The sequence below is a fragment of the Eurytemora carolleeae genome, unplaced genomic scaffold (genome assembly GCF_000591075.1).
Source record: "Eurytemora carolleeae unplaced genomic scaffold, Eaff_2.0 scaffold196, whole genome shotgun sequence".
NCBI classification, from domain to species: Eukaryota; Metazoa; Arthropoda; class Copepoda; order Calanoida; family Temoridae; genus Eurytemora; species Eurytemora carolleeae.
Genome location: NW_019396109.1, coordinates 294,213 through 305,277, shown reverse-complemented (window position 1 = coordinate 305,277; position 11,065 = coordinate 294,213). Strand labels below are relative to the sequence as shown.

Sequence of the window (11,065 nt, the reverse complement as noted above, 5' to 3'; positions counted from 1 at the left end):
GCACATAATACTCGAAAAACCTAGTAATTCCTGCAAGAAAACTTTTACGTGTTTTAAAAAAGATTCAATGTTTTTAAATTAAAATTGGACAAAGAGGGTTAAAAATCATTTTAAAAAATAAATTTCATTAAATACTCAAACACAGTGTTTTTTTTTACTTAACTCGGTAAAACTTAAATATTTTCGATTCTGTAAATTATTTGAATTCCGAAATTCAACCGAGTATCAATGATACCCAATTTAATAAGTTTTCTAAATGTTCATTTTCATTTATACTGAGATGGAAATTAAAGAATTTGATCCGCGGTTTAAATCTGCCAAAACCCGGTTTAAATTAAGCGCTGGCATAAATTTTGAAACATTTGATACAATTTTCAGTGGAACCAATCATATTTAAGCCGCAGCTTAAATTTAAACCGCCGCTCAAATTCTTTAAATTTGGCCACTGGTTACTTTATAAACCCCCTGTGAGGGGCACATTTATGAACTTTGTGAAAAATGTATTAAATTAAAATGTCTTAGTATTCCTAGTAGAAAACTTTTTTGCTTCTGTTAAATAGTTTTAGTTCACACCCTTACTTAATATATAGGGTGTCCCACAAAACATGCAGTTTATGTATAGTTTTAAAGGTCTTCTTCCAAATGCTGAATTGGATAATTCAGACTTTTCGCAATTTATTTAGTTAAAAAATGTTTTACTCAAATATATCTTAACTTAAATCAGTTTTAAAATAACATGACTGCCATATTTTTTCTTATTCTCTTTGGTATTGAACAGCTTAACAGATTATGGAAGAAGAAATATTAAACTACTCACCAACTGTCATGTTTCGTGGGACACCCTGTAGCTGAATAGTGTACACTTAAGAACGGTTCTTATTGCACAATCAAGCTTTACTAAAATAAATAGCAAAAGAATTAAGAAAAATTGTCTTTCTAATTTTCTTTATGTGTTAACTGGATGCTAATCTGCATAAATTTGTATTTCTTATTTTAAAGATAAACGTGTAAATAATATATTATTAAATAAAATATTATCACAAATAGTCAAAGATTTATATATATAACATGCAGCAAAATTAATTTTATTTCATTATGTTCAGGGTGTTAGGAAACTATAAGGCTGAATCAAAAACCATAGTTTTTACATACTATTGAGACTGTGTTTGATGTTACGCATGGCCTTGACCTTTTTAGTAATACATTTTTTTTGTAGCCTTGTTACTTGTTGTGTAGCCTTGTTACTTGTTGTGTAGCCTTGTTACTTGTTGTGTAGCCTTGTTACTTGTTTTGTNCTATGCTAGTTGGTGCAGAGCTAAAATATAAAAGATAGTTTACAACAAGGTATGTATGCTAGTTGGTGCAGAGCTAAAATATAAAAGATAGTTTACAACAAGGTATGTATGACTATGCTAGTTGGTGCAGAGCTAAAATATAGAAGATAGTTTACAACAAGGTATGTATGCTAGTTGGTGCAGAGCTAAAATATAGAAGATAGTTTACAACAAGATATGTATGACTATGCTAGTTGGTGCAGAGCTAAAATATAAAGGGAAGGCAAAGCTGTTATTGACTGATTTGAACAGTTAAATCTAAAGTAATCAGTACATGAAAAGTAATCCTAAATAAGTTAAAAAAAAATAATATTTTTGTTAATTGACTTTTAACCTTTCATTTATTTTTGAATAATTAATCAATTACGACAAGGTTAAGGGCTACGGCCCTCCAATATGAGGTTTCAAGTAACTTATTTTAAAGATTAGTCATGAAATATAAGTAGTCACTAACCTCAGTGTAGAATGAATAAGTGATGAAACTAAACCAGAGCGCGCAACTGAACTCATTTCTCCGACAAGCACAGTAGATACTGTGCACGCGCTTAAACTAGACTCGGAGCATCTAAATATAGTTCAACCTAAGGTTCTAGTGCTCCCATAGCTTTGTTTCATAAAAAGGTGTACTAAATTTTCAAGCAATCACGAAAACAAAAGTATTGCTGCTCAGGCTGACCTTTGTTTACATTTCTCCCAGAAACTGCAGTCAAAAAATATAGAAGTTCCTCTCATTCATATTCTTAACTCTCATTCATTTTCTTAAGATAAATTTGACATAAATCTTGCTTGGCCAACAAACAAACAAAATGTTTGTGGATTTAAACTTAAGATATTAACCTAAACAATGTTTGTGGATCTCAATACCTGACAGGATATTCTCGTTGAAGGCTGTTGGTATAAACCTGGAGAAGAAATCCTTCTTGCAAGCATCCTGAAATATAAAAGATCAATCAAATCAATCGAATCTTGTAAATTGATTTGTCTTCATCTCTTTAAATCAAACATGCAGATCAAATCAATCGATAAGCATTTAACAATTAACATATCAAAGCATACGTTCTGAAATTGAATTGACCAATTTTATCAGCTATTGTCAAATAAAAGTACTGTTAACGGAAGAGAGAAAACCATATAGTTAAAATCCATTTACTTTTTACCTTTCTAATTAAGTTACCTAAGGATTCATTTTAAAATAAAGCCTAACTGTGACGTTGCTTTGTTAAATCTTGATATTTATAGGATAAACTCAATTACTCAATTAAATCTATCCATGCTGGGTATGACCACCACGAAATATTGAAATGTAAATTAAATTTTAAAATAATCAAAGCGTCAAAAAAACGATATTATTATTCCTATTTCAGAACTCTAATCAATACTTGATCCCGAGATTTACAAAACAAAAGTTCTAATTTTAGATCAGTTCTTTCCTGATAAAATAGTTTATTTTTTATTCTACTGTTACACCTCTGATAATTTGATGAGATATTCTCATATTAAGTTCAGGCAGAAGAAATTTATCTGATAGGGAGAGAAGTTCCAACTGTTCCTGAGCTGTAAGTGTATGGAACACTGAACACCAACTAAACATGATATAAATAGTTCCAACTGTTTAAGGTCTGAGACTGTTATTAATTTAGCCCTGGTACATTAAAATTTTACATAGATAAATAGAATTTAGAAAAGGATTAAATATGACAGAAGTACAAAATAAAATGAATACACATAGGCGCTGAAATATCAAAAGAAAACAGATCAGAAAGGATACAAGCATGGATTAGTGATACTCAGAATTAGATTAATAAATACCTGGATTTAGTTGACTCCTTAAACCCTCCTCCAAGCATAGCTGCGAATACAGGAGAGGCGGAGCTGATAAACTCTCGTCCTACTTCTATCTCAGATTTATCATCTAGAACTAGAACTAGATCTTCAGCTTCCAAGCTCCCAGTTCTAACCAAAATAGGATATTTTATGTGTCATGTTTTTTTTATTGGATAGTTGAATCGGTTTATGCACTATGTTTCCTTAACACGTGAGCAGATTAAAATATTTCCTGGAATCAGGATATATATTTTTCTCTGGATCAAGAGATGACTAAAAAGTAACGCCACACCGGACAACCTAACGTAAGTTTGATTTCTGCATCGAGCAGAAAAGCTTGAAACTGACTGGAGCAAAAAGTTTTAAATCCTTCCTGGATCAAAAGCTTTAAATTCACCTGAAGCGGATAGGTTTAAATTCTGCATAGAGCAGGAAGCTTTAAATTCACCAGAAGCGGATAGGTTTAAATTCTACCTAGAGCAGAAAGCTTTAAATTCACCAGAAGCATATAGGTTTAAATTTTACCTAGAGCAGGAAGCTTTAAATTCACCAGAAGCGGATAGGTTTAAACTCTACCTGGATCAGGAAGCTTTAAATTCACCAGACGTGGATAGGTCTAAATTCTACCTAGAGAAAGAAGCTTTAAATTCACCACAGCAGCACAGCAGAAAGGTTTAAATTCTACCCGGATCAGGAAGCTTTAACTTCACCAGAAGCGGATAGGTTTAAATTCTACCTGAATCAGGAAGCTTTAAATTCACCAGAAGCGGATAGGCTTAAAGTCTACCTAGAGCAGGAAGCTTTAAATTCACCAGAAGCGGATAGGATTAAATTCTACCTAGAGCAGAAAGCTTTAAATTCACCAGAAGCGGCTAGGTTTAAATTCTACATAGAGCAGGAAGCTTTAAATTCACCAGAAGCGGATAGGTTTAAATTCTACCTGGAACAGGAAGGTTCAAATCCTACCTAGAGCAGGAAGGTTTAAATCCTAACTGGAGCATCTAGAGGGCAAAAAGGTTTAAATCCTACTCGGAGTATGATTGTTTAAGTTCTACCTGCAGCAAGAAGGTTCAAATTCTACCTGGAGCAGGAAGGTTTAAATCTTACCTCCAGCACGAAGGATAAAATTGTACATGGAGCAGTAGATATAAACTGTACCTGGAGCAAGGTGTTTTCTCCTCTGGAACCAAAGTTAGCATCGGAGAAACTATACCAAGATGACCGGCAACTACAGAGAGGGAGAGAACAGCATCTCTCAACAAATCTCCTTAAGTAAGAAAAAATTAACATAAAGAAAAAAAGGAAAAATTCTTTTAACATTTTAAAAAAATCCCCGGGTTTTCCAATAAAATTATTCAGTGCTAAAGATCTGGATTCGGGCAAAATATCAACCAAAACATGTTAAAAACCTTTTTGCTCTCAGACTACAAATCTCACTTATTGAAAAAGGAGAGATTACTAAAAATTCTAAAATCTATGCATGGTTTATAAAGTTTTAGCATGAAATACAATTTTTCATTTGTTAAAAATGTCAACAAATCTTTTAAGATGAAGGTTTAAAACAAACCGGGGTTTACCTTTTTCCTGTTCTACTATATCCAGTAATGTTTCTAAACTGTCATGGTTTATCAGAATATTCTGCAGTTTTCTTCTTTGTTTAACAAGCAGAGTAGCAGATACAGATATATTCTAAATACTCGATCTTTAACGGATTTGTAACTGAAAAATAATTATTGTCTAGAACTAGGAACATTTGTTGAAAAATGAGGAGGCTGAAAGTTTAACATGCCATTACTCCAATTTAGTCATGCAGAATTACAGATACGACTCTGGACCTAATAAGATTTTAAAACTTGCTTCTTATCAATAGCTCTCCAGAAGAAGAAGCTATCATAAAATGAAATATATGTTTTACAAGTAATTAGAAATTAGGACTATAGGTCCTAAGAAACAAGGAACAGGGTTTGCTACAGAGTTACCCACAAAGAATAAGACTGTATGGACGACCTATAAATATTAAAAACAAGACTAATATTGATTTTTTGGTTTCTGTCTACAATTCAGTATTCAATGGTTTACTAAATGATAAAGTACAGAAATAAGCCAGTTTTGTCCTACAAAAAACCCTGAATGTAAGAAAAGGGACTAAACAAATTTCGTAAAGTCGTTATTTATTGTGTGTAACCCAGTATCTTTATAACCCATCCCAATCGAGACTGCTCTGGTTGGCAGCTCCCCGCCCTTTCTGGCACTCATCTGGCTTACCGAACACATCTTATATACCTGTTTATCAGCCTGACTGAAGGTAGGGTTGACCAGCCTATGGCAGATCTCCCCTTCCCCGTACCCCGTCTCAGTAAGGAGTGTGAGGTTGTGCAGCACCTCCCTCATTGTTTTCATCACGTTCAGGTCGTGCTCCTTACAGGTCTTACAGCAGGTACCCTCCCCAACCTAGAATATTGATAATTGCGGTCAACCTTTAATTCTTGGAGACCAGGCTTGAGCTCACTTTCATTCAAGCTCCAATAAATTAACTAATTTATGAGCTGATTGTGGGGTCAGAACCTATACAGTATACACATATACAGACTAAAAAGAATAAAAAATGGATTTAGACTTGATAACTGGTTAATACAAGTTCAAAGTTCAGAAACTACTCCTCTCTCCAACTCCTCGGCTCCATCTCAAACGGCGCAGCTCTTTCTTCGATCCCTCTTTTCTCTTTCCAACCCCTTTTTTTTCCCTACAACTTATCTTTTCTCCCTTCAATCCCTCTTTTCTCTCCATCCCCTCTTTACTCTCTCCAACCCCTCTTTTCTCTCTCCATCCCCACTTATCTCTCTTCATCCCCTCTACTCTCTCAATAACNACTTTTCTCTCTCCATCCACTCTTTTCTCTCCAACCCCTATTTTCTCTCTCCATCCACAAATATCTCTCCCCATCCTTTCGTTACTCTCTCTAACCGCACTTTTCTCTCTTCATCCCCACTTGACTCTATCCATCCCCACTTATCTATATCCATCCCTACTTTTATATATCAATCCCCACTTATCTCTCCAACTCCTCTTTTCTCTCTCCAACCCCACATTTCTCTATCCAACCCCGCTTCTCTTTATATAATCCCCGCGTATATCTATCCATCCTAACTTATCTCTCTAACTTCTTCAGCCCCTCTTTTCTCTATTTATCCTCACTCATCTATATCCATTCCCACTTATCTCTGTAACCCCACGTTTCTCTATCTATACCAGGTTAAGGTAAGGCCATAAAAGAATTTTGTACTCAGAATACACCAAATCCCGTAACTTATAATAAACTCATTTTTGGTAGCTGTATCGCGGAGTTAAACAAGGATGCACCCTATCTCCCCTCTTATTTGCTCTATACATTGCTGGATTGGGAATTTGCCTACAAGAGACAAAGCTAGAGATTGATATTGGAGGAGCACAGCTGACCGGGCTGTTTTTAGCGGACGATCTGATACTTATATTTAAAACTCCAATCAGAGGAATGTGTTATCTACTAGGGGAATTAAACCAGTTCTGTTCGAGTATGAAGATGACACTGTCTGTAGGAAAATAATTTGTTCTCACAACAGGGGATCATGGCAAAAAATGGAGGATTGGTAATTCCGAGGAAACACTGGAGGAGTCGCTGATTGCCAAGTACCTAGGAGTAAATATTCAGCTAAGAGGCAGGTGTGTTCTATTAAGAGAGAAGGATGTGGTCTCGTCAGCACGAAGGTACGCTCACTCAATCATGAGCTTAACATAGTCCAACCTGTTCTATCTGTAACATTATCCAGGACGCATGTCTCTGGAGCAGGAACGGGAACATACAGTAAAGGTTACTTGAGAGTCTAGTGAGTATCCTTGTGACCCGTCCTAGACTATCTGAATCCAATCTCATCAATGTTATTAGACAGCTCAGCGTCCTAAAATACATTCATCTATTGATTGGGGGACAGGAACTTCTTGCAAGACTGGAAAACATCACTATTCATTAAGTTAAATAATCACATGCAAAGTACATTAAGACTTTTAAAGAAAGGTTAAAGGTTAATCTTACATCGATGTCAAAATATACGTAGGCAAATTAGAAGCAACATACAGAAGAAATTTTTTTAAATGTCAAGACTCATGAAGTTATCAACGATTGAATACATTTTTTAAAAAATTTAATCACAACGTTCTGGTAGTAGCAATCATGGCCGAGCTAAAGATGAGTCTTGAACCCACTAAATACCGATTATTTGTTGGTATTTGATACTTTTAAACTTGTTTTTCTTATGGTCAAAAAATATGTTTTTCAGGGGAAACAGTCAGTATGTATGTCGTAAAGTTCTTTGATTTTCTTTTGTTATTTCAAGACAAATATTTTAATACTATATTATCATATTTTAACAAAAAGTTTCAAAAAATGTATTCCAGCAAGAATTATTTGTATATCTGGACAATGTGGTAATTTTCATATACCTAGTGGAGGTTAGATCCTCATGAGGTCTATCTGCCTGGGTGAGCCGGGAAAGTATTTGTAGAATCCAATCCAACCTCTCACAGTCCGGAGTAACCTTCTCCTTAACCTCCACATCCTCTCTACTCTCAGATACCATTCGAGGCTCTTCCTATAGTATTATTCTTATCATTAATATAATTTAAAGACACCCTTCTCACCAGGAGAAAACAAAATAAGCTATGTTTGCTCAATTATATCTTAATACCCTTAAATTCCATTAAATCCCAAGGGTTCCTTTCAAGAAGTTATTGTATTTCTAGTGTGGAGACAATGTTGGCCTTTAGGTCAAAAGGTTTAATACTTCATGCAAGCTTTGAAATGCGCATGACAGCATGCTAGACCCTTGCATATCGCTAGTTAAATAAATACCCATCAAGCTTAAATCACGGGATAAAATAAAATATTTCAAGTGAAATTAAATACCTGGAAGGAAGGAGGAAGGATTATTTTCTGGATAAATTGCGACGTGATCGGTGAAGCGGAGTACTTATACACGGGGAGTTCAGGACCGGAGAGTTTTATCTTTTTGTCTGAAGGGGTAGAGAAGTCGTCCGGAGGGTTTCTAACAGAACTACCCTGACTCTCCGGTAGTTCTGTAGTTTCAGGGATACCTGATGTTTTCTCCACGTCTTTAGTTTCTTCTGCGGGGAGGTTGGTTTCTGTAGATGGAGACGGTTCAAGAACCGAGGGTTCAGATTCATCATCTGAGAATGTTTCAATAGGAGAGTAGGAAGGATGTTGAGGAGACATATGAGAATGAGAAGAGGAAGGTAGAGGTGGAGAATATGTAGAATGTGGAGGGGAGAAGGAGGAAGGATGAGGAGGTGAATAGCTTGCCTCTGGTGGAGAGAGGGGAGGACTAGAGGGAGGACAGAAGTCGGGTTGAAGACGGAATGTAGGGGATGGAGATCTAGGATATGTTGGAGAACTGAACCCTGATACATCAGGAGACAGGACGGATCTATCCGGAGAATACCCGCAGGACAAATATAACGGAGATCTATCCGGGGACTGGAGAAGACTGGAAGGAGAAGCAGGACTGTAGTCTGGTAAACCTGATCGAGGACTAGCTGAACCATGAGTATCTCTCATCTGTAGGAACTGCTCTAGCTCGTATTGAACCGCCTGGTAGGAGGGGGAGTTAATCCTAAACACTGGTTCAGTAGGTTTCTTAGCCTTCTCCTCCCCCCTTTCCTTGAGATCTGGATCTTTTACTTTCTCTTCAAACTTAACTTCCTCAAAATCTATTTTCTTATAATCAGAACATTTTGCAGGTTCTCCAGTTTCATCAGAAGCAGATTTTATCTCCTTAATTACATCTTCAGCAACCTCTTGTTCACCTGCAGACTTTTTAGAACAATTGGAAGTTCCTTTAAGGACAATATTCTGCTGTTCTATAAACCTGACAAGGCTGTAGATGAGCCCAACAGACATGAAGACATTCAGACTGTGGTTGTCATACATAAACTGAAGAAGAGAGTTTACCACCCTGTTATGAAGATGAGTAAGATTATTTTCTAGAATAGATACAAGTACTTTACATCCACCCAGTTCACGGAGTTTAACCCTAGACAAAAACACAAAAATTAAACTAATGAATGCGATTAAGAATATTTAAAAGTAGAGTAGAGTAGAGTAGAGTAGATACCTGTTTACACTCTCTCTGCAGTACAGGCATAAAGCAGTGATAACATGACCAGTTTCTTTACTAGATAAATCTCCAGAATTAAACTTATCTATCAAACAACCAACTCCACCTGAGTTAAAATGTTTATCAATTAACAAAAACCAAAAGCATCTGCGTCAAATTAAATCAAATGTTCTTATTATGAAATGCTATGTGTATGAAATGATTTTTGAGTTTAAACTGTATTATGTAAAATGATTTTTGAGTTTAATTTATATTATGTGAAATTATTTTTGAGTTCAAACTTTATTATGTGAAATGATTCGTAAGTTTTATATAATATTATGTGAAATTATTTTTGAGTTTAAATTAAACTGTCAAAGGGGATGGAGGATATGTTCCGTTTTATGCATATTAAACAAAAGCTAGGAACCCACGGAATACAGTATCAGCAACAAATCTGGTGTTTGACCCTCTAATGACCTCTAACGACCTCTAATGACCTAAAATAACCTCCAAAATGAAAATGTTTTAACTATGGTTTTATGCATATCAAACGAAAGCTAGGAACCCAAGGAATACAGTAGCAGCAACGAATCGTGTTTGGCCCTCTAAGGACCTCTAATGACCTCCAAAATGAAAATGTTTTCGCTTTGGCTTTATGTATATCAAACAAAAGCAAGGAACCCAGGGAATACAGTAGCAGCAACAAATCTAATGTTTGGCCTTCTAATGACCTAAAATAACCTCCAAAATAAAAATGTTTTAGCTATGGCTTTATGCATATTAAACAAAAGCTAGGAACGCAGGGAATACAGTAGCAGCAACGCATCTACTATTTGACCCTCTAATGACCTCTAATGATTTAAAATAACCTCCAAAATGAAAATGTTTTAACTATAGCTTTATGCATATCGAACAAAAGCATAAAGCCATAGTTAAAACATTTTCTATTTGTAGAGGTCATTAGAGGTCATTCAAATTGAATTCAATTGTATTTTAGGAAATTCGAACACTAATTAGGCGTGCAGCCGAAAAATTGGAAGATTTGAACAAAAAAAGAATGNCCCCAACAAACTGGACATCTCCTCCATCCCCATTGATCATTTTATAAAATGCTATATATTTTAATTGATTTTAAATGAAATGCCTTATTTAAGAAATATCATATTAATAAAAAATACAATACAGTTTCGAATTGTACTTAGATATGTTTTTTTACCTGCATTTCCTAGACTGGGTCGTAGAGTTGAATGTTGAGAAAGGTTTACTAGTATCATTAAACTATTCTCCCAAATATCCCTAGATAGGTTTACTATCGAATTATTATCATATCTTATATTTTTATTTAATGATTTACCTATGAATATTTTTGCTAAGTTCAGCAATTACAGCTGCAGCAGGCATTATCTAAAAAAAATATCTTAGTAACCATTAGTATTATTATCAATGATATCATTTTGTATTTTTTTTGAATAAATTATTTATCACTATTTGAGGGCGGTTTTTGTTATTTAAAATGAAAAAAAAGTTATTTCCGGAATTTACTTAAAAAGCATTAACCAAAAAGTTTACTTTTTCTGCTTGCTCTACACTGGCTCCGTGGGTCAGCTTAGCAATTGTCTTTAGAAGGGTTTGTGTCAACTCAGACTTCGTATTCTTCTCCTCTTCTACAGTTGAATTTGAACCTGAACCTGAACCCGAACCTGAAACCAAGAAATTCTGTAATCTATTCAAGTTGGTTTTGGTATTTAATTATTTATT

General features: G+C 35.0%; 2 protein-coding genes across 2 annotated transcripts in view; both read right to left on the bottom strand.

Moving 5' to 3' along the window:
- Positions 1–1,748: 1,748 nt before the first annotated feature.
- On the bottom strand, positions 1,749–2,932 carry LOC111695173 (uncharacterized). The gene is made up of 3 exons (XM_023464397.1): positions 2,802–2,932; positions 2,199–2,265; positions 1,749–1,899 (listed from the first exon to the last, which is right to left on the bottom strand). Exons 1-3 carry the CDS (start codon positions 2,923–2,925, stop codon positions 1,764–1,766), a joined length of 327 nt encoding a protein of 108 aa, XP_023320165.1. The 5' UTR covers positions 2,926–2,932; the 3' UTR covers positions 1,749–1,763.
- A 195-nt stretch (positions 2,933–3,127) lies between these two features.
- The window catches only part of LOC111695182 (uncharacterized), a 16,422-nt gene continuing 8,484 nt past the window's right edge, over positions 3,128–11,065 (bottom strand). The window contains exons 8-18 of the mRNA XM_023464404.1: positions 10,877–11,007; positions 10,662–10,711; positions 10,524–10,603; positions 9,323–9,431; positions 8,098–9,241; positions 7,635–7,783; positions 6,940–7,093; positions 5,442–5,609; positions 4,736–4,847; positions 4,317–4,425; positions 3,128–3,287 (exon numbers count right to left, since the gene is read on the bottom strand). Coding sequence (XP_023320172.1) covers positions 3,128–3,287; positions 4,317–4,425; positions 4,736–4,847; positions 5,442–5,609; positions 6,940–7,093; positions 7,635–7,783; positions 8,098–9,241; positions 9,323–9,431; positions 10,524–10,603; positions 10,662–10,711; positions 10,877–11,007 — 2,366 coding nt within the window. The remainder of the gene's footprint in view (positions 3,288–4,316; positions 4,426–4,735; positions 4,848–5,441; positions 5,610–6,939; positions 7,094–7,634; positions 7,784–8,097; positions 9,242–9,322; positions 9,432–10,523; positions 10,604–10,661; positions 10,712–10,876; positions 11,008–11,065) is intronic.

What these genes read in the sequence shown, in the direction of transcription:
- LOC111695173 (XM_023464397.1), bottom strand. Translation starts at nt 2,925, where the DNA reads ATGTTTAGTTGGTGTTCAGTGTTCCATACACTTACAGCTCAGGAACAG. An exon ending in ATCTCATCAAATTATCAGAG is followed by an intron (nt 2,266 to 2,801) that starts GTGTAACAGTAG and finishes TTTATATTTCAG; the next exon opens with GATGCTTGCAAGAAGGATTT. An exon ending in CAACGAGAATATCCTGTCAG is followed by an intron (nt 1,900 to 2,198) that starts GTATTGAGATCC and finishes AACTATATTTAG; the next exon opens with ATGCTCCGAGTCTAGTTTAA.